The sequence below is a fragment of the Eretmochelys imbricata genome, chromosome 1, assembly GCF_965152235.1.
Source record: "Eretmochelys imbricata isolate rEreImb1 chromosome 1, rEreImb1.hap1, whole genome shotgun sequence".
NCBI lineage: Eukaryota > Metazoa > Chordata > Testudines > Cheloniidae > Eretmochelys > Eretmochelys imbricata.
The window spans coordinates 188,785,250-188,809,299 of NC_135572.1; the positions used below are offsets into that span (position 1 = coordinate 188,785,250).

At 40.0% G+C, this 24,050-nt stretch overlaps 1 protein-coding gene across 1 annotated transcript in view; it reads right to left on the minus strand.

The window, feature by feature from the left end:
- EPHA6 (EPH receptor A6) overlaps positions 1–24,050 on the minus strand; it is a 621,363-nt gene that overhangs the window by 183,853 nt on the left and 413,460 nt on the right. The window contains exons 6-8 of the mRNA XM_077816508.1: positions 15,335–15,443; positions 10,479–10,549; positions 8,462–8,587 (exon numbers count right to left, since the gene is read on the minus strand). Coding sequence (XP_077672634.1) covers positions 8,462–8,587; positions 10,479–10,549; positions 15,335–15,443 — 306 coding nt within the window. The remainder of the gene's footprint in view (positions 1–8,461; positions 8,588–10,478; positions 10,550–15,334; positions 15,444–24,050) is intronic.

Consider the following 24,050-nt stretch of genomic DNA (forward strand, 5'->3'; position numbering starts at 1 on the left):
ATCTCCACAACATCTTAGTGAAGTAGGGAGGTATTATTATCCATATTTTACAAAATGGGGAAGACAACAAGTTTAAATGATTTGCGCAAGACCATACAAAGAATCAGTGTCAGAACTGGAATTAGAATTCTGGATTTTGTGGCTCCTACTCCTGTGTCTGCCAAAACCACCAGCACTGATACACTAAACTGTCTTAGTAGAAAAGCCAACAATTGGATAAGCAGAGAATGTAAACACTCTCCTTGCACAGTGAACAGTGAAAAAATCACTCACACTTAAACCCTGTGTCGTATAGTCATCAAAATTTGAGTTAAAAAGAAAACAATCTTACAAGATTCTATCCATTAAATGTATTTAGTTTTGATGTATGGTCTCAGTCCATCTGTACTCAGAGGAGGAAAAATACCTTCCCATAATAAAGAACCCACTCAATCTCAACTAATGGAATTGTTCTGGAAAGAAAACTACCTAAACCATCCAGATTTTTTCCATGCTACCACAGACCTGAGCACCTCTCACTATCAGGAGCTCTTACTTTATCCACGTTGTACCCCATTTACAGGGTGACCAGAGAGCAAGTGTGAAACACTGGGACAGGGGTTGGGGGGGGGGGAGGGTAATAGCAGCCTATATAAAAAAAAGACCCAAAAATCGGGACTGTCTCTATAAAATAGGGACACCCTACCCATTTAGGACCTGGTGAAAGGACCCTTCTCTTCACACAGGCTTTTCAATAATAAAAGAAGTGCAGAAAGGTAGCATTTTCCTGGATAATGAAATACAACACTTAAACACGGGGAGGGCAAAGAGGCAAAACATCAATTCATTTCTGTGTGTTCAACAGAAGAGTTTCAGAGTAACAGCCGTGTTAGTCTGTATTCGCAAAAAGAAAAGGAGTACTTGTGGCACCTTAGAGACTAACCAATTTATTTGAGCATGAGCTTTCGTGAGCTACAGCTCACTTCATCGGATGCATACCGTGGAAACTGCAGCAGACTTTATATATACACAGAGAATATGAAACAATACCTCCTCCCACCCCACTGTCCTGCTGGTAATAGCTTATCTAAAGTGATCATCAGGTTGGGCCATTTCCAGCACAAATCCAGGTTTTCTCACCCTCCACCCCCCCACACAAATTCACTCTCCTGCTGGTGATAGCCCATCCAAAGTGACAACTCTTTACACAATGTGCATGATAATCAAGTTGGGCCATTTCCTGCACAAATCCAGGTTCTCTCACCCCCTCACCCCCCTCCCAAAAACCACACACACAAACTCACTATCCTGCTGGTAATAGCTCATCCAAAGTGACCATTCTTCCTACAATGTGCATGATAATCAAGGTGGGCCATTTCCAGCACAAATCCAGGTTTTCTCACATCCCCCCCACCCCCATACACACACAAACTCACTCTCCTGCTGGTAATAGCTCATCCAAACTGACCCCTCTCCAAGTTTAAATCCAAGTTAAACCAGAACATCTGGGGGGGGGGTAGGAAAAAACAAGAGGAAATAGGCTACCTTGCATAATGACTTAGCCACTCCCAGTCTCTATTTAAGCCTAAATTAATAGTATCCAATTTGCAAATGAATTCCAATTCAGCAGTTTCTCGCTGGAGTCTGGATTTGAAGTTTTTTTGTTTTAAGATAGCGACCTTCATGTCTGTGATTGCGTGACTAGAGAGATTGAAGTGTTCTCCGACTGGTTTATGAATGTTATAATTCTTGACATTGGATTTGTGTCCATTTATTCTTTTACGTAGAGACTGTCCAGTTTGACCAATGTACATGATGGCATATATCACATTGGTGGATGTGCAGGTGAACGAGCCTCTGATAGTGTGGCTGATGTTATTAGGCCCTGTGATGGTGTCCCCTGAATAGATATGTGGGCACAATTGGCAACGGGCTTTGTTGCAAGGATAAGTTCCTGGGTTAGTGGTTCTGTTGTGTGGTATGTGGTTGTTGGTGAGTATTTGCTTCAGGTTGCGGGGCTGTCTGTAGGCAAGGACTGGCCTGTCTCCCAAGATTTGTGAGAGTGTTGGGTCATCCTTTAGGATAGGTTGTAGATCCTTAATAATGTGTTGGAGGGGTTTTAGTTGGGGGCTGAAGGTGATGGCTAGTGGCGTTCTGTTATTTTCTTTGTTAGGCCTGTCCTGTAGTAGGTAACTTCTGGGAACTTTTCTGGCTCTATCAATCTGTTTCTTTACTTCTGCAGGTGGGTATTGTAGTTGTAAGAAAGCTTGACAGAGATCTTGTAGGTGTTTGTCTCTGTCTGAGGGGTTGGAGCAAATGCGGTTGTATCGCAGAGCTTGGCTGTAGACGATGGATCGTGTGGTGTGGTCAGGGTGAAAGCTGGAGGCATGCAGGTAGGAATAGCGGTCAGTAGGTTTCCGGTATAGGGTGGTGTTTATGTGACCATTGTTTATTAGCACTGTAGTGTCCAGGAAGTGGATCTCTTGTGTGGACTGGACCAGGCTGAGGTTGGTGGTGGGATGGAAATTGTTGAAATCATGGTGGAATTCCTCAAGGGCTTCTTTTCCATGGGTCCAGATGATGAAGATGTCATCAATATAGCGCAAGTAGAGTAGGGGCTTTAGGGGACAAGAGCTGAGGAAGCGTTGTTCTAAATCAGCCATAAAAATGTTGGCATACTGTGGGCCATGTGGGTACCCATAGCAGTGCCGCTGATGTGAAGGTATACATTGTCCCCAAATGTGAAATAGTTATGGGTAAGGACAAAGTCACAAAGTTCAGCCACCAGGTTAGCCGTGACATTATCGGGGATAGTGTTCCTGATGGCTTGTAGTCCATCTTTGTGTGGAATGTTGGTGTAGAGGGCTTCTACATCCATAGTGGCCAGGATGGTGTTATCAGGAAGATCACCGATGGATTGAAGTTTCCTCAGGAAGTCAGTGGTGTCTCGAAGGTAGCTGGGAGTGCTGGTAGCGTAGGGCCTGAGGAGGGAGTCTACATAGCCAGACAATCCTGCTGTCAGGGTGCCAATGCCTGAGATGATGGGGCGCCCAGGATTTCCAGGTTTATGGATCTTGGGTAGTAGATAGAATATCCCAGGTCGGGGTTCCAGGGGTGTGTCTGTGATCTTGTGCTTTTTCAGGAAGTTTCTTGAGCAAATGCTGTAGTTGCTTTTGGTAACTCTCAGTGGGATCATAGGGTAATGGCTTGTAGAAATGGAAATGGCCCAACCTGATGATCACTTTAGATAAGCTATTACCAGCAGGACAGTGGGGTGGGAGGAGGTATTGTTTCATATTCTCTGTGTATATATAAAGTCTGCTACAGTTTCCACGGTATGCATCCGATGAAGTGAGCTGTAGCTCACAAAAGCTCATGCTCAAATAAATTGGTTAGTCTCTAAGGTGCCACAAGTACTCCTTTTCTTTCAACAGAAGAGTGTCACATCTAAGTGTACTGGAGAGAAAAATGGCCAAATCTATGTAAAATACTGGTACATTTTCATCTTTGGAGTGTAAGGGCAATACTCAAATAGGATATGAATAAATCACTGAATCTTGTTCTACTGTATAAAGAGAAGAGACTCTTAAGGAAAGACAAACCTATTAACATTTCCGAATCATCACTGCATCTACCATTGTAGTATATCAATAAAACAATGAATGGAACTTTGCAGAAATAAATATTATAAACCACAGTTCTTCAAGCCAGACTCATAGTTCCCTTTGGGAAATGCTCATATTTTTATGTCTGACAGTGTTAAGGAAAAGTTAGCACATGTGACTCCATTTTGGTTTGGGGCCTACCACTGTCTAAAAGCAAGCACATCATGCACCAGGAGGAGTGTTCCTTAGATACTGCATTGCTGTGTAACAACAGCGCAGATCTCATCAGGTTAACTGCTAGGAACTAAAGCCAATTTCATCCTCTGTATTTTTTCAGTTGAGCTTCCCTCCACAGAGATTTTCAGAGTTTAATGGTATACAGGAGCATTATGGGCACAGCACCAAAGTCTCAACATTTTCCTATGTAGAAAAGTGTTTCTAGGAGCTCTCAATCACTCTGTCTGGTTGAGTGATTGAGCTCAGATCCGGAAATTTAACAGTATGCATTTCCCCCAAATAAAAGAATTTTCCAATTCCTTTCAAGTGCTTGACCTCTATACTTCTTAGAATCTGAGAGTTTGAACATAATTATGCCCTGCTCTGACTCATCTTTCTCTGGTGGAAACTTTCCAGATTAACAGCCTGTTTTTTTTTTCAGTGTAACATGAATCATCCACAATATTTTAAGATGTTCAGAGAAGATGAAGCTCTGCAAACATACTGTCATTGTCAACTAGCTCAATACTATGACCTTCCCCATTTTATTCATTAAAAATATATTCTGTAAGAAAAATTAATTGAATGTCTCTTGCAAGAAGTGCCATAAGGATTTAGCAGGTACTAAGATGATATTCACAAGACATCGTTCATGCAATTCAGTTGGAACCAAAACATTGCCTACATTGCAAAAAAGACCCACAAGAGTGAGTCTGAGAGCCGAGGGCAACTGATTCAGGCTAGCGGGGGTTGTGCTATGGGGCTAAAAATAGCAGTGTAGATATTCCCGCTCAGGCTGGCATGCCAGTAAAAGCTACAAGTGGTGGCTATCTATAGTCTGGAAGGGCTCTGTAACTGGGAAAACTATATCTCATATATTGAACAGTTCTTTAAATATTTTTCATTGTGTTCATTTTACATACATTGACTCTCGGGTATCATTTCTGCAACCCTAACCAGACACTTTCCCAAATACATAAAAGAATAATACTGTTTTAAAAGACTTTAGTCCACTGCAGTGTCAATCTGTGTTCCTGTGCAGGTGACTTATATTGAAGTGACCTTACACTTCCTACCCTTTTAACTAGCAGAGACTTTACAGACAGATTCTAATCTCAAATAAAAGGTGTACAGCATTGGGTATCTCAGCGTCAGCTATTGTGCCTGAATGCTAATCTGCAGTAGCCTAATTGTTTATGAGTACCTTGGCAGAAGGCAGAGTGAGCCACTGCACAGGACACAGTACTAAGAGCTGGGAGATCTATGTTCCATTCCTAGCTCTCCTGAGTAATTTTAGGGCTGTCGGCCTGACATCGATCCCAGGCCAGATAATGGAGTGGCTATATAGGACTCGATTAATAAAGAACTAAAGAAGGCTAACATAATTAATGCAAATAAACATGGGTTTATGGAAAATAGATCCTGTCAAACTAACTTGATATCTTTTTTTGATGAGATTACAAGTTTGATTGATAAAGGTAATGTTGATGTAATATACTCAGACTTCTGTAAGACGTTTGACTGGGCACAACATTTTGACTAAAAAAGTAGAATAATTTAAAATTAACAGACAAATTAAATGGATTAAAAACTGGTCAAATGATAGGTCTCAAAATGTAACTGTAAACAGAGAATAATCATTGAGTGGGTCTGCTTCCAGTGGGGTCCCACAGTGATTGGTTCTTGGCCCTGTGCTATTTAACATCTTTATCAATGACCCTGGAAGAAAAAACAAAATCACCACTGCTAAAGTTTGCAGATGACTTTAAAAATTGTGGGAGTGGTAAATAATGAAGAGGCCAAGTCACTGAGGCAGAGCAATCTTGATTGCTTGGTAAACTGGGCGCAAGCAAACAATCTGTGTTTTAATATGGTTAAATGTATACATCTGGGAACAAAGAATGTAGGCCATATTTACAGGATGAGGGACTCTATTCTGGGAAGCAGTGACTACGAACATTTTTTGGCGGGGGTCATGGTGGATGATCAGCTAAACATAGCTCCCAGTGTGATGCTGTGAGCGAAAGGGCTAATGCAATGCTGGGATGCATAAACAAGCATCTTAAGTAAGAGTAAAGAGGTTATTTTACCGTTATTTTTGGCACAGGAGCTCCACTGGTGCCCACAATTCAAAAAGGATGTTGATAAGTTGAAGATGGTTCATAGAAGAGCCAAAAGAATGATTAAAGGATTAGAAACAAGCCTTACAATGATAGACTCAAGGAGTTCAATCTATTTATCTTAACAAAGAGAAGGCTAAAGGGTGGCTTGATAACAATCTATAAGTACCTAATAGGGGAACACATTTAATAAGGGGCTCTTCAATCTAGCAGAGAAAGTTATAAGACAATCCAATGGCTGCAATTTGAAGCTAGAGAATTCAGACCGGAAATAAAATATAAATTTTTAATGGTGAGAGTAATTAACTATTGGAACAATTTACCAAGGGTCATGGTGGATTCTGCATAACTGACAATGTTTAGATCAAGTTTGGACATGTTTTTAAAAGTCTGCTGTAGGAATTATTTTAGGGAAGTTCTATGGCCTGTCTATACCTCAATGGTCCAGAATCAATTAAACTTGCTCAGGTAAAACTACATGAGTGGCAGTCCAGTTGTGGGGAAAGGACTGAAAACTCCCAGTGTAGACATACCCTTACTGCCTAGTTTTTCCATCTGTAAAATGAGGATAATAATACTGATCCACCTTAGTAAAATGAATTCATTTCTATGGGAGAAAAAACATTCTGCTAAGTGCTAAGGTGCTCAGGTTAGCCTTATGTGGCTAAGGTTAGCCTTCTGTCTTAGATGTACCTGTGGAGGACTGTTTCTCACCTAGTTCCATTAATATCTGTTGTACATCCCATCCCCCATCAGAAATTTGATGCAGTTTCATGGCAGTACATACCACATAGATGAAAAGAAGCTGTGCAATGCTTTCACAACAAAACCACTACATTGGAAGAATATCATCTACCTGGATTTGGGTCAGATTTTGCAAACTTTTCAGTGAACCTGGACTGAGTTGTGAACAAAGCATGGTGAGATGATGATTTAATTTGGAAACAAAGGGTGGAATTTTCAAAAAGCACGTAAGAAAGTTAGGAGCATGAATCCCATTGAGTTTCAATTGAGTTGTGCTCTTCATATCTTTAGGCATTTTGGAAAATCCCATCCCATATGAACCTCAGCACATGGTGTCAGCCTGAAATCAGACGAAACTGTAATCTTGGCTGAATTTCAGTTTGCATTTTGAAGTGAAACTAAAGGCATGAAAGTCAACGTGAAATGAAATCAGAAAAGAAAATTCAACAAAACTTCATGTGCAATAAAACTAGCACATTCTGCGCATCTTGACAAGTTTTGGGACTATCTTTCCAAGGCCAACTAAGAATTAGACCATTTAGAAGAAAACGTAGAATTTAAAATAAACGAGCATGTTTGTGTGACCAATAAGTGGAAACATTCCAAAACCCTGGGCTCTGTTTTTATAGTCTTCATAGAGATTTTGCTGTATTCTGCACACTCTCAAAGAAAGAAAATAAAGGTTTTATGATTCTGGAAGGGAAGATAGATTTAACTCTGTCAGTCAAAAGCCTTGTGTTCATGAATCTTCTGAAAGACAGACTCAGAGGGAACTCTGAAAGAGGTGTGAGGAAAATTAACCTTTGCAAAAATAACAAAAATAGTGCAAACTGTATTCGCGTACTGGCAGTACTTGGCAAACTGAATATCATTTGGGATATATCTAATCTATGTCAGATGATAGAGCAAAATGTGGCCTCAGTGACACATAGTTTGCCAAACAGCATTGATTTTGTTTTTTTCCTGTTACTTGGTGAATGTAATACTTACTTTTTCCATACCTACTTGTCCTACAGTGTCCCTTTTAATAGGAATAGGTTATCTTCATGCCTCTGTTTGTATTTTCTTGGAGTCTGTCTGTCTGGATGTGGAAATAAAGACAGGCACCACTAGATTTATCTGTCAATCTTCCCCACCAGACCAGGTAGGAACCCTTTTTACTTTGTCTTTTAATTAAACTTTAGAATACAGCAAAATATTTGCAAAGACTATACATCTGTCACAGATCTTTTCTTATAAATGTTCAGCCACCCTTCCCTAAAGTCAGAGTGTACTGCTCTCTGAAGACTCAACAACCCTAGATAACCCTAGCCAATTTATGGAGGGAGGACTGAACTTCTACTTGTAGTGTTTGCTGTCCTCCCTCCACTGTACAGCAAAGAAGAATCCGAGGACTGGCTCCCAACTTTTAGTGGAGAAGCTAAGAGACGCAGATTACCACTGCCATCAATCTGGACTCTTCTTCTGGAGGCAGCGCAATGACCTTTATCATCCACACTTTCCTGGTCTTGAGGGAGCAATTAGTTCCCATTTTATTCTTCTGGACTCTTCAAAAGAATGGGTAGCCCATCCATTTTTCTACATCAGCAGGACAGGAAAGACTTCTATTGCCATTCCTGCTGCACCTTTAGCACTGTGGGTGAGACCTGTCCCAGAGTGTCCTTGCCTGTTGGGAAACTCTGCCCACATTTGATACAGTATTTGATTACCACCATATGACTTCAAGTTGAGTAAGGCAGTTTCCCTATGTCTAGGGGAGACAATTATTAATATTTTTGTAAGTCTGCATGCTTTTACCTGCCCCTATAACTCTCTCAATACGAATTCTTGAAGGATCTATCTCCTTTGCAAACTCATGGACAGCAAGAGATGGGTCTTCATATGTGTCTGGATCAATATACGTTTTTATTCCTGGGAAGCGCACTGGAAAGAAAGGAAGATTTTACTTATGTTTTAGTCAAAAATCCTTCAACAAACATTCCCATGCTATAACCAATATTAACTTTAAAAAATGCAGTGAACAGATGGTTCAGTGCATTAGTGATGGGATATTAAGCCTTTCATATTTAAGATGACAGACACAATCTGGACTAGGTCAATAGTGACTGAAAATTATTAGCAACCGATTGCTAATTACATTGTAGCCTATGTAAAATGAATGGGTGGCCAAACATGTACAACAGTTGGCGTGCTTGTTGGCAGCTTTAGAGCTGACAGAGATTGAACGAATATGGAAGTAACAATACCCTCCCCGCATAGAGGTGGTCTTTCTACGTGGGCTTGAGCAACACTGGAGAAGTAGGGCAGCATGCGTGGAAGTTTATATTTGGATTAATAGATGACTTCAGTCTCCAGTTCTGCTAATCCAATACCTTGCACCATGATGAATATTCATTCATTCAAAGATAAAGACCTCCACCCCCGAACTCCCATCCTGCTTTCCAAAGGGTGGTTTATAATTTGGGGCCTGATTCTGCTACCCTTACGTAAAGTACTACATTACCAGGCAAGCAGTATAGTAAATATTCAGTGGGATTATGAGTAAAATAAGTGGAAGAATCGGGCACTTTAGTAAATAAGATGATAAAATTAAGGAAGGTTATAATTAAATGTGCATATATGAATCCTTCAATTGAATACTCAGCTCCTATTCTTCAGATTTGGAGATAATTTAATTAATTTAAAGATAATTTGCTGCACTGGGAAAAAGTAGCTCTTCAGCAGAAAAATATTGAATCTCCATTTTAGTATTTCATGTAATACTACTATACATCATCAGTATCAATGATTTTGATACTGTTAACACATGTGGAAGGCAGTGTATTACCATTAAGGAAGACAGTACCAATATGGAAACACTGGAAATGGTAAATACACAGATAGAATACTGTTAATGCTTATTTTTGGCACATCCAATTTGTCATGTTTCCCAGTAGAAGTGGGAAACCACCACAAAGAGAATGGTTACTTGCCCTATAGGAACTATGGTTTTTTGAGATCTATTGCCCATAGAGATTCCACCTTTGTTGCACATGTGCCCCAGGTGTGCAAGATCAGATTCTTTTGCGCTAGCAGTATCCATTGGGGCAGTACCTGCACCTCAGTACCCTGTGCCCCTGCACCTCAGAGCATAAACGGTAGAGTAGGCCCAACAGCTCCATAGTTCCTTCATCAATATAGAATCCCATAAGAGAAGGACTGAGCAGTAATTGGGAAGGAGGGCAGGTTGTGAAATCTGTGTTGATAACACACCTCAAACAACCACAGCTACTACAGGGTAGAATAACTGTTCTTTTCTCAGTGATTGTCCACACAGATTTCACTCGGACTGACTAACAAGCAGTAGTCTATTTGCATGGAGGTGGGTATGAGGAGTCTACTTGAACAATGACCGCAGGACTGCACTGCTAATCAAAAGTGTCCGATCTCACGCATGTAAGCTGCATGCGCCACAGGAGCAGAATCTATTGATAATCACTTCATAAAGAATAATATAATACAGAGCAGTTGTGAATTCACAGGCAAGCCTGGAAAACTGACAAAAAGTGTTAACGTTGAAATCCAAAAGACGATGGACCTTTTCCCTTGCAAACTTGCTCAGTAGAATAAATGCAAGTTTTTCAGTCAACTTTTGCAAAGAGGCTACACAGATAACAAGAGAGGCCTTGATCCTACAGTGTGGGTCTCCACAAACTAAGGGGTTTGTCCACATGGATTAAATTACAGGGTCAGGGTAAAAATGTATAGAGAAAATACATAACTTTCATTGAAAATGCGACATAGGCATTAAATAACACGATGTTGTATTACTTACAATGTCCATTTTGCAAATGAGCCCTTCTTTTTTCTTCAGACTTCATTTTGGCCTTTATGTACCACTGGCATCTTTTTAAAGAGCAAACAGTTTTAGTTAAAATGGTTGTCATACACAGAATAAATGCACTTTAAGTTTTCTATAGAGGTTAATGACATTATAAGCTACTTTGATTACAAGGTCTACCTATTCTGAATTTACAGAGATTTATAGATAACAAATTTTTGAAAGATTATATCTTATGAGCAACTAAAAAAAAGCAACATATAAAAATATAATGTGGTTGGGGTGATTAATAGTGAAATGAACTATACTGAAATTCAAATCAGACACAATAAAATCCAAACTTTTCAAGTTTAGCTCAACCCAGATATTGAATTTCCAGGTTTGTATTTATCTTTAGTTTTGTCTACAAACAGCAACAAAAAACCCTTGCAATTTGGTGATAAATTATTGAATTTAGCCTCTCTCATGCTATGCCTTTGTGTTTTTGTATGTTGATTTGTACATTTTAAACCTGATCGTATTATCTTTAATGTCCTGTGGGTTAAAGCAGCTCACTTTTTCTATATAGAGGTAATAGATTCTATGACATTAATGGGCTTCATGAAGGATAAAACTGTTTTTCCATGTCAGAATCACACATTTTCTCTAATTAGCCTCTGCTCCAATCTCTGCATTCATTATTTTGTCACCTCTGTGAAGATGTTAGTGAATAAACAACATACAACCAGCTGTGTGAGTGTAACAATTAACTATATGTCTGAATGTATTTATATCAAACTACGAACTCCATTTTGTTTTGTGAGCACCATTTGGTTGTGTGGCTGTACTCTGCCTGTTGTCTTTTTGCCTCAATCTTGGACTGGAATTCCAAGGGTGTTGACAAGCGAAGTTGACAAGTGAAGACAAGTGAGTGAGAAGACAGAAGAGTGAATAAGGATTGTTAAATATGACTGACTTTGTCCTGTGCAGCATACCCATTATGTTGCAGAGGATGGCCTACCTGCAAGAAAAGAGTTTTCATCTAGTCTGGACCTCAGGTGGATTGTAACCAAGCAAAGGATTCCCTGATGGGGACCTTGATAACCTAAGGGAGGCTTTGAGGCTGGCCTGGAAGATTACCTGTTAGAGGGGACTGGAAAGTACAAAAGGACACGTTCTTCTCTTGGTAGCTCTCTCTCACCAACCAGAAGAAGGGAAGACTGGACAGGACGAGCAGGGACAGTAAATCCCAAAGGCCACCTTGGAGCAGTGAGGACACTGGAGGGAGGGTATTTGTGCAAAGATGTTTATTATTTTTGCATGGATCTGTATGTCTTGTATGCTTTCTCTGTGACAAAAGGTGTGGGTATTTAGAAATCTCTCTGCAGAGTCTCTTCCTTACACTGTCACATAGCTCCAAAGAGGGAAACCGTAAATTAGTGGGTCCACAGTTTAGGTGGAACTTTGAGAGCATGTAACAGCTACTGAGGAAGCTCGAGAGAGCTGGCACTAGTTTCAGGATGTAGGTAATTGGACCACAGTGTTCTCACTGCCAAGAGTGGGAGCAGACATGGCATCTGCACCTGGAGTTTATGCCTAGACACCTGGAGCCTGAGAGACAGTGCCTCAATTCTGTTGAGCCCAAGCAAGTCAAGAGCACATGGGACCAAAGGTTTGCATCCAGTATCAAGGGCACACTAAGCTGAACCACTTTCACTTTAGGGGTTGCAGCATCATTCAAGTTTGGTCTGGTGGTCTCTCCATTGTGACAGAGGATCTGTCGGGCAAATTGCAGTAAGTGGTACTGTGATCTCATGAAGTCAGTAGCAATCCCACTCCATTTGGGGGCTCTCTTTTCCCCTCCCTGGGTAGCCCTTTTTTTCTCTCCCTGGGTGGTGCTGCCCCTGACAATGGTATGCACCATGTGTAACATGCAAATGGTGGTGAGCGCCACTGTCCATTGCAACAGCCTAGTGCATGTCCAGCAGAGAGAGCTCACCTGGGTTGTAACAGCGAGTCTCTCTCTCAGTTTTGACATGTTTTTATTATTGGTAGTTTAGGACAAAACACTGAGGAATAATTTCTTTAATGATCAAAATAAATCATACCAGGCTTTAATGCTGCGTTCCCTGGAATTTAGCCAACCATCCCCCATAATTTTTGTGGCTCTAAGTCATTGCATCTTTCATTTTAATATCTGAAACTGATGGAAATGCTTCCTATTTGCTCTTAGTGGATAATCATTCACTGAAGTACACAAGCAGGTGCTTATCTCACCATGCCTCTTCAATATAAATAGACTCATCAGCAGCCTTGTGATTCGACAGTCCATCAAATTGCTAATTCTAAATAGTGAAGCAGAACACATCTGTAGGGTACCAATCCAATCTTTCACACTGAAATTTGCCTCAAATCCTATAGTAAATTGAGTATTTATTCGAAATTTTCTCACTCTGTCTTCAGAGAATAATTTCTAATGAATACTCTCTTATCACTGTGTTTAAGAGATACTTCAAAATGAATCCATATCTTATGTAATTGAAAAGTTCCATTCAGTAAGGTGTTAGAAAGCTAAAAGAACCTCTGATGTTCTTAACGTTAGCAAAGAGAAAGAATGAAAGTAGGAAGAATTCAAGAATACCCACACCAATACTAATCTTATTCCATTACTGAGTTCCTTTTAAGTGAGGCATTCACATTATTTTTCAGGAATTTCACTTGATGATTCTACGTAAGAATTTCTTTCAAAATTTTCCTGTCTTTGTTGGCCGAATCCATCTTTATTTCCATTGAAACAATATATTTTCCAGTATGTAAAGCAGTAGCTACTAGTAGAGATCTCTGCTTACACTCTTAATATTGAATTTGTCACATTTAGTCTTTGAAGTTAACTTCTCCCATTTATCTTAATGGAACGTTAATACCTACTGGTTCTACTGTTTTTTAGTCTGTCATGTTACACGCTTCACAAGAGAGCAGTGCACTAATTCACATAATGACGGATATATTCACATTCAGGAGGGCTAGAACTTCATCTGTCAACCAAATGAAAGCTTAGATTCTAAAGAAGAGTGCAAATACGGGGTTCAGTTCCACGCAATTCATAGATTCCCCCTTCCTCCCAAACACCAGGTGGGACACAGAGGGAGAAACTCAACAACAATCCCTCTTTGGAGATACTTCCACTTCATTATGTTGTGTGGGGGAATGGAGTCCAGGGTTTGTGCATACACAATCCCTCCCCACGAAATAGGCTGTGGGACCCCTAACTCCCAAAGAAAACAAAAGAACCTCTCTGTGGAGTCTCCTGGATCTACAGTTGGACAACTGAATCTGTACAGAAGCCTCATGCCTCTAGAGAAGCTCTGTCTCCCTGTGACTTTTCCTGTTTCCTAGAGAAGCTCCATGACCAATGACTCCCACTGGCTGTAGGAATCCCAGGCACAAAAGGGAGTGGGAACACACTGTCTTTTCCTTGGAAACTGAATCAGGTACAGGGGGGAGGTGATGTCTGTCCACCTGGCCCTCTCCTTTCTTGTGAAACCTTGGAGTGAGAGAGAGGCCACACCTTGGGGCCCAGGGAAGGTGGAGCTGGGGAAGTGGTCGAGTCCATTCTTCCACATGGGAAGGGGAGACTGCTGCATAGATATTCTTTGTGGAAGATCTGAGACACATGATTCCCTACGCTGGCAGGGAGCGAGGTTCTGATCTCAGTTACATCTGTGCAAAATGGTAGTAACTCCACTGAGGTTATATGGATTTACTCCAGATTTACATTTGTGTAAGGAAGAGCACAATCTGGCCAATAGAATAAAAGCAACTCCTCATCCAATTAACACAGTGTCAGTATTAGACCGTGATCATCATATCAAGTGAAGCAAGCTGAACAGTCAGTATAGTATTACAAGGAAGGAAATGGAAATGGAATAAGAGAGTCATTGGATAAGTCCTAATACGTCATCTAGTGCATCTCCTGCTAATGCATCAATGTTTGCTGAAGTAGATTTAATAGGGCTTTGTTCAGTCTAATTTTAAAAATCCCAAGCAAATAGGACTCTCACCACTTCCTTTAGGGAGACTATTCTACAATCTAATTAGTATTACTCTTAGTATGTTAATTCTAATGGTTTTCGATTAACTTTTCCTTTACTTAAGTTGATCACATTTCTTAGTTGTCCTTCCTCTGCTTCTGGTACCACTTTCCTGATCTGTACTTAGATTAGTAAAACCATGATTCTATCACTAGACTGGACTGTTTTCATAAACAAGATATATAAAAAAAATCAAACATTGATCAGGCAATAGATTTCAATAAGCATATTTTCTCTTTGTGTATTTCAATTGCTACATCTATTGTTGGATATCTATTTTTTTAAAAGTGTAATACAGAAAGCGGTCACTGAAATAGGCTACTAAAATAGGTTAATAGAGTACGCACTATTGCTAACTGCAAGCATACCAAATAATGAGTCAAGTCCCCCCACAATCATGAGATTGGCTTAAAATCATGAGATTTAAAAATAAATACATTTGGGATTCTTTTTATTTGGTTTCTGAACCCTTAGGGTGTACTTGGATCATGTTTTCAAGCTTTTCTCGGCAAGGAAGTCTAGAAAAAATGAAAGTGTGATTCTCACCTAATCACATGACTCTAGGAGTGGGGCTTTAAACAAAACACCAAGTATTAGAAGATTCTCACTAAAATTGGAAGAGCTGGCAACACTCAATAAGGTGACATTTACTCCATGACAGCTGGACTGCACAAGGCCCTATTTGCCACATAAGCTGTGGACTAATGATTTAACTAATATGAGCCACTCACTGGGATGAATTTCACCGTATGTGAACTAGTACAGTGTAATATGAATTACCTCCCAGTGATTAGGAAGAACAGAGTGAGGATAACCAGGAGAGTGAATCCACCAACCGCAGCAGTGGCAATTACAAGAATCTGCCCCTGCTCCGCAGCTATATCAGAAGCTGAAACAGAAACACAGAGAAGAGGGGTTAAAGTTTCAATGAGTGGGATACATGCAGAAAGGATCATAATATTCCACCAGCCTAATGCCTGATTACTCTATGAGAGCTGAAAGTTGCAATGATTTCTCTGGTGGTTAAGGAGGGCAGTGGGTGGCATTTGCCAGTGGAGGGAAGGAGAGGAGGTCAACGGGCAGGTAGTTAGTTCTGTGCACTATTCCTGAAGGTGGGGAGGCGGTTTTGACAGAGAGAGATTAAAGAGGTACATGGGAACTGCGCAAACATTTTCTCCTGTGTTATTTGGTCCTGAAACTTCTGCTCCTGCCTGCCAAAACTTACAAATTACAGTCAAAATAGCTGGGATAGCCAGCCCCTGGAGCTATCAGCTCATAAAAATAGCCAATAATTATGAAATTTAAAATTGAACCTGATTTTCAAACCTACACTGCATTGTCCTGTAATTATCCATATAGCTTGCACGTACACTACCACATGCAGATGTCTAGACAGACTCTCCATCTAGCAATATGTAGATCAGTGTGCATGCAAAGTGCACCGTTGCGCACACAACTATAGTGTGAAAATCAGGCCCATATTTAAAAGAACCCAATGCTCTACTATACTAGATAATTGTAATAATAATAGTAATAAGACAATAGTAAAAAAAATGTGTTGTGTTCTTTCCAAACACAAGAAAATAAAACTCATGAAGTGGAATTGGTTTATAAGGGTTTTGGCAAAGCAATTATATTCAAATATTTTAAAAATATATTTAAAATCCTAAATGGTTTATGGCCTTGCTATATGAATAAACTGCTACTTCTTTTATATTCTGTCGCAGTTGCTAAGATCAGCTGTGGTTTCTTGAGTATAAGCTTTACAGGATGATCAGATGAAGGCCTATGGAATTCTCAGACTCTTGCAATTTGCCAGGGTCCAAGTTTAGCAAAATTCAAGACACATGGACTGCACATTTATATAGTCAGCTTAACACTAAGCCCAATTCTGCATTCATTCTGTGGGCAAATCTCCCAGTATTGTATGGATAATAAGGACTATTTAACTGAGCCCCAAAGAAGCCAGAGACAAGACTCTTATTTAGCATGTGGGTGTTCCTTTGAAGCACAGGCTCTTCAGGCTCCTAAAGTATGTGTACAGCTTTAACTATAAGGTGCTCTGGCGAAAGGCATCTGTAGCGGAACATGATCCTTATCCTGCCTTTTTGCACTCCAGAAGCCAGCTCTGACTCTAATGGCTGTGTATGTACTGTATCATTTGAGTTCCTTCCACCAACATCTTTATACAACAGTACTGTTTACAATATCCCCTTTGCTTCAGTCCTCCCTTCAGGACCACAGGGAAGCAGTCTCCCTTCCCTGAGACCTCTGTGAGATTGGACTCAGCTAGCCCTGTCTCTCTCTCTTCACCTGGCACTTCCTTCCACTGCCTTTGTATCAGTCTTGAGCTGATGGGCTAATTGGCTCATTAGCTCATCCAGACCATCAGTCTGATTCACTAATTACCTATAATAATCCCAATCAGTTTTCTTCAGGGGAACTAATGGGTGTCAGAGTGATCCCAGTGCAGGCTCATCTGTTAACTCCCTCCCCCTATCCAGGCAACAAAAAATGTTGTTCTCAAGATTTGTCTGTTCTTATCACTTTCTCCAACAAACATTGGGTCTAAGCAAATCACCTGAAAATATTGCCTCTGCGAGTCTGAACCTATTATTATTATTAATATTAAACATTTATATTGCAGTAGTGCCTAGAGGCCAGTCCAAGGCCTCAGTCTATTAGATGCTCTATGAATGAGAGAAGGATTTGGCTCTGTTGTCTCTGTCTCTCTTGCTCTGTAATCCTGAGGGTCTTTATCTGCCCCTAACTCTATGTGACAGTTATCACCTTCCAGTACATTTCCATCTGTTATCTATTTGTTAGTTTCTATGAGATATGTAGTATTTTGAGAATTAAGAACAGAGACCCTATTGGGGCCCTCTGACAGTGGTAGAAATATAGTACTGGGTGTTTTAGCTGACTTCAATAAATGCAGGAAAGAGATCAACCTCAGCTTCATCAAGAAAACAAAATCTGGTTTTATGCAATTGTGCACCGCTCAGAAAGCACAACATGCAGCTCTCCCGGGGCCTCCGTTGATTCAAATGTTGGTACATCATCTGGGATGCTCTGAGGAGAAGCCTCAATACAATGTAGTCTCTTATTCAGTACTTTGTGACACCCAGAATACTGTACACAAACTGTCAAAAGTCTCATAAAAATGTTGTATCCAAGAGGGAACATTTGGACTTTAAATAATATTTCTGAGTGATTTAGCAACTAATAAATAGCATGAGCCATCTTTGCAACCATAGTCAAAGCAAATAAAAACAATAGTAATTTATGTCCAATTTGCAATAAAAACAATGTATTAAATCTCTGGCATTAGGTTTCTGTCTCTATAATTTAATGGAAATATGGACAGGCAATAAATTACAATACTGCGTTCAGTATCTATGGTCATAAACTGTTCACAATTTAGATACATACCTCTTCGAATGAAAGATACACTGAAAGCTTTTATCTACTACTCACTAAAGAGTTAAGCTCCCAAACAGTAACTAGTGATAATGTGGGAATTACTTTAGACTTTGCAGCATGTTCTATTCAATAGAGTCATATTTACTTGGAAAAAATCAACTTAATAAAAATGATGTGATACAAGTAACAGTGCAAATAATGACAGGTTTCAGAGTAGCAACCAAGTTAGTCTGTATCCGCAAAAGGAAAAGGAGTACTTGTGGCACCTTAGAGACTAACAAATTTATTTGAGCATAAGCTTTTGTGAGCTATTGCTCACTTCATTGGATGCATTATCATCCCAGGCCTTCAGATCAAATGTTGAATACCATCTCTCAACTTTTGGGGCCCCTTCTAAACTGCTATAGAGGTTGTTAAGGCTAGAGACATTTTAAAGCCATAAAAAGAGAAGGAAATGTTAAATGAGTGCATATTGCCACCATTTGAAGTGGGGACTAGAGGACAAAGTGCAGCCCTTTCAAGATGAGTTTAACAGAAAAAAAGATACACAGGAGCAATGAATTCAGCAGGTGCAGAAGGAGTATGATGGGGGTTCAGATAGACTAACCACCTGTGCCCAGACATCCTTCATACACACTTGCTGCTAAATCTGAAGCTTTCTTTCCTGATACTTTAAGTTCTGTATATTGGCGAAGGACAGAGTTGATGATGATAAAAATTGGTTCTGTAGCCCAAATAAGCATCATGCAGAATACTCAGAAGAGCAGAAGTCAGGCTTCCTGGATCATTTCTGTTTACTAGAACTGTTGTTTCTTGGCTTTTTGCGAGAATGAAGTGTAATATATCAGTTTAATAACATTAGTCCTCTAACCAGAACTATATCTTGCACATGCAGGGGGATGGACTCAATGACTAAATTTATCTTTTCTGTCTTTAACCAGTATGATTCTTAGCTGGGACTATATACTCTTAGAAAGTGATTATTTTGCTCCTCTTGTTCTCTTCTACCATGATGGCAGATATGCCAGAGTCCAATATATTAGGATTTTCTTCAACTAGCCACATCACTACAAAGGGTCTCTTCAAGCCTGACTCTTCCTGATTACCTTAATTTACTTGTCAGATAAAAATGTCAAATGACAGACAAATATAACTGGAAAATGTGGGTTTGGTAAAAACTGACAGAGAAGTAGGCAAGGCCTGGAAAGTGATGGAAATGCTTTTTTTTACTTGAAGAAATCCTTGTGGAAATCAATAAAAGCACAGTGCAATGAGCAACACACACATAAAAAAGCCCACCTGGAAACACTGGCTATGGAATGGGAATACAGTAAAGCAAATGCAATTTACAGTTTTCTTACAAAATTCTTGAAAGCAGAGGTTAGATCAGGCCTTTTGCTGTCCTAGGCAAATTTTAGCATATGCACCTCCTTCTATCTGCTCTATTTCATCGCATTCTTTCACTTTTTCAAACTATTTTTTAAAGTTGACCTTTAAGTTTTAAGTAATAAAATCTTTAAGTTTTATCATGTCTCTGTTGTGTATTTTTCCGCCCTTGCCACCTCTCTGCTTTTTTCTTCCGTCACCCTTTTTCTTTCCATCACCTTTGAATCTTGCTATCTCCTCCCTTCTTCTATTTCCCTTCAGATATATTTTTGATAATGTATTACTAAATTACTATATTCTTGATAGTGTATTATTAAATTAAACATGAATTGTTTTACAGTGCCGTTTTAGAGGGGAAATTTGGTTTCATGGCATACAATTCACTAAAATTAGTCCAAACTCTTCACCCTTGGGAGATGTCATTTCCTTGTAAGGCAGAATTTGGCAAAAGCAGAGATTGTATTAGTTTGGCAAAACCCAAGTCAGCTAGTAATTTTGTAAACCCACAATGAGGGATGCTTCAGATCTGGTTTCCATTTTTTTTAAACCTGAAGTTTGGATGTAGGGAGGTGGATAGATGTCTAATTCTATTTCAAATAGATGTGGGAAAGCTGGGGTTGGTTTTGCTTTGTCACACAATGGCACCTCTGGATGGCCTCCCCACTTAGTAATACTGTAAAGGTTCCCCCAGATCCTTGAATAAGTTCTGACATCTAAAATCTGAAATAAAAACATTTCTTCAGAATATTAGTCAATAGACGAGATCTGTCTATTTTAAGATTGTCACTGAATCATCAAATGTTATATACAGAAAGATTTCCCACCAGACCAGGAGCAGTTTTAAAGCGTCAAAAGTGGCCTGTTGCAGGCTAAAACAAACCTGCCACATCAAGGAAAGAAAAAAATACACCTCTCTTTCAACTGGTAATAAGGCTGACATTATAAAACATTTTTCATTTTAAAAACAGCTTCTGTAGAAGGAGGTTACAACACAAAAATACTGCATGGTGGAACAGCTGTAAATTTTTCAATAGTTTACATGTTTCCTCTGGGCACAAAGGGCCTCTGAGGTGAATAGTAAAGGACATTCCTCCAGAAACAGGCATACTGTAACTCATTACATTTTTTTTTTTTAAAAGTCTCCTGTAAAGCTCTAGTTCAAAAGTAATAAAAAGACGTTAAAATATGCATACATTAGACCAAACAGATTGAATTGTGGGGTTTGAATCAGAAAAGTACATTTTAATATACCACGGACAGGCTTAGTGGTTTGTGTGGGGGAAAGCAACTCAGGTACATGGTGTTCTAGAGCCATACAAGCAGAAAACAAATAAGGGCTAGATTAAGACTCATGCAGCCACAACAGCAGGGTGTGTGTGTGGTACCCAGCCAAGCAGTTGCGGAAAACACTCTGCCTGTAGGCTGTCGATGCAGACAGAATGCCTTGCGGGCATTAGGGGAAACATACTCAAAAGCAGCATCTACTATCCTCTCCATAAAGATACTGCACACAAACCAATCAGTACTAGCCTCTTAGCTATAATGGATGGGACTGGGGCTTGATCATGTTCCACTCCACCCACGCATGCCCTTTTAAGGCATGGGGTTCTCCAGACCTTATTAGCTAACCCGACCCACTTTCACACAGGGAGTACAAGCATCAGCCTTCTGGCTGCTTCATCTGTAGATCTGTGCAGTGGGGGATGGGTACCCTGAGCTCATCTGGCCCATACAATAACAGACAATCTACCAGTAAGTATTTATAACCAGCTAACAGAATGTAAATGTCCTCCCAGAAACAAGTGCACCAGATGTTAATAGTTGTTAGCATTGGTGCTCAATGCAAAGCTTCCACTATTTTTATTGATGTTACTGCAGCATGTATATGTAGCATCGGATAATGGTTCAATGATGATTGTAAGCATCAAGTTAAGATTTTCAAATTCTCCATAATGTATTTACTAATAGTTTCAGTAAATTCTCTTGCAGCAAATAGCCAAGGCCTGATTGGACAAAGCACCAATTACCATTGGTGTAGTTAGGACTGAAACAGTCCTATACTTCATGTATGTCCTTTCCCCTTGTTATTGAGCTCCTTGCTCCAGATAATACACCTCTAACCCGATATAACGTGACCTGATATAACACGAATTCAGATATAACGCGGTAAAGCAGTGCTCTGGGGGGGGGAGGGGCTGCACACGCCGGTGGATCAAAGCATGTTCGATTTAACGTAGTTTCACCTATAACGTGGTAAGATTTTTTGGCTCCCGAGGACAGCGTTATATCGGGGTAGAGGTGTATTAGAAATTTTGGAATGATTATTAATGGTGGTGCATGAAGCAGAAAGAGGACTGTCTGACCCTGTAGGCGTAATAAAAAAATTAATTAATCAAAGAGGCTGTAGAATTCATATTGTGTGATTACTCAGAAATGTGGTAGAGCATAGAACTTCCATTTGGAATGAGCAATAATCAATAGCTGGCTAGGAGTGTTGGCCAGAAAGGGGGCACAACAAAAATATTGCTGGGAAAATCTGTACCTGAAAATCCCAACTGTCAGATTTACTCCCTTTCTTTACTCTCTACATGGAATATGTCAAGTCTAACCTCACTCTCATTTTTCTGCCTCTCCCCCCAATTCCTACAACCCAACTTTCTCTCTTTTGTTCCCATACATTTTATTGTTATCTACTATTCAGGATCCTTATGTCCACTAAATGCGGTGTCAGATTAAGCAAGATTTGCTCTAAAGCTGGTACCAGTACATCTCTGTAATACATGTAGCTTTCCATATCTGCAGGTTAACCCACTGCCTTGTTCTTACTCATACAGTGACTGCTGCCCTGCTAACAGGCTAGCCATCATGACTCCTGGGATCAGATTCATTGCAAGGATTTCTGAAACACTTTAAAAATCAAAGCAGAGGGCTGGTATAAAGCAAAGAACAAATTTAGGTATCCTCAAAATAGAGGACTAGCTAATGAGAGGGAGGAGAGAAATGGCATAGAGAAGTGTGGGCAGATTTTTTAAGAAAAGGGTTGAGCAGGGAGGGGAGGAGAGAAAAAGGGTGTGAAGTAAATAAGGAAGGAAGGGGATGACACTGGGAGTCTCAGCGTAGGCAAACAAGAAAGGAATGAAAGGATACATTATAAACTGTACTGTGTTCAATCAGCAAATCTGACAGTTGGGATTTTCAGGTACAGATTTTCCCAGCAATATTTTTGTTGTGCCCCCTTTCTGGCCAACACTCCTAGCCAGCTATTGATTATTGCTCATTCCAAATGGAAGTTCTATGCTCTACCACATTTCTGAGTAATCACACAATATGAATTCTACAGCCTCTTTGATTAATTAATTTTTTTATTACGCCTACAGGGTCAGACAGTCCTCTTTCTGCTTCATGCACCACCATTAATAATCATTCCAAAATTTCTAGCTGTTCCTTGTAATGATGTATCTAATTTTATCCCAAATAACTGAAGCAGCACAAATTGCATTTCAACCAGTAAACTGGAGCAAGCATGTAGTCTCCCACTGAAGGGAGGCTTAGTGCAATATTAAGGAAATGAAGGTTACTTGTAACTGGAGTTCTTTGAGATGACTCTACATATTCACGCTCAGGCATAATGCACCACCCTAGGCAGCCTAATGGTGGAGACTTCTCCGAAGTGTCCATTAAAGTGCACACATGCCTCCTCCTAGCCCTCTCTTCGGTGTGTCTGAACATTCTCAGGGTGAAACTATATAAAGAAGTGCTGCGCTCTGTACTGCCTCAACTCCTTCCACTGCTTACCCAGAGAAACCAAGATAGGACTCCAAGAAATAGGGGAAGGTGGATGGGAAGTGTGAATATGCAGAATCATCTCAAAGAACTCTAAAATTGGACTGAAATACTCATCTTTTTTTGGCACCAGGACCCATCTTGAAAAAAAGCCCTGCCCCACCCCTTTATGAACTTCCTTTGTGCTCCCATCAAAAGCAATTTCTGAACTTCCAATAGAAGAACAACTTTTGTGAGATGTTCCCTGAAAATGGAAGGATAAGGGGAATTAAAAAGAAGTAGTATTTTGAACCTTACAGCATAGATTTTTTCTATTATTTCTATGACCTGTTTGCGTGATGTAATAAGCCTCTCATAGCTGATAAAGTGGTCTAGCCTGTTTCCAAACAAGGGGTAGGAAGGAACTTTGCCAGTTGGTCCAAAACTTTTGACCCTTGTGCCAGATCTATGGCTATGTATTAAATGAAGAGGAGGATGAAGCAGATCTGCTTTGACTTTGGTCTGGACCTGAATGACTTCTTCTGTTGAGACTGCCAGAAAGAAGTTGTTTGCTGATGTTGTTGCTGAAGTTTCTGAGATAAAAAATATGAAGAAGGTTGAGCATAAAATGCACTCTGGTAATGAAAACAAGGAGTAGGAGGTCTCCTAGCAGTGGAGAACTAACCCAGAGAATGACCAGTAGATCTTGTCTCTTCTGACTTTTCCAAAAGCTCATCCATCCTGTTACTGAAAAAACCACCACCCTCAGAAGGGAGATCCTCCACCTTAAAGCTAGCGTCCACAGTCAGTGATGAAGATCTTAACTATGCATGTCTTCTCAAAGTAATCACAGATGTTAAGGCTCTGGCCGAAGAATGAGAAGCATCAAAAGAAGCCCTGAAAGCATGTTTTGCCACATTTTGTC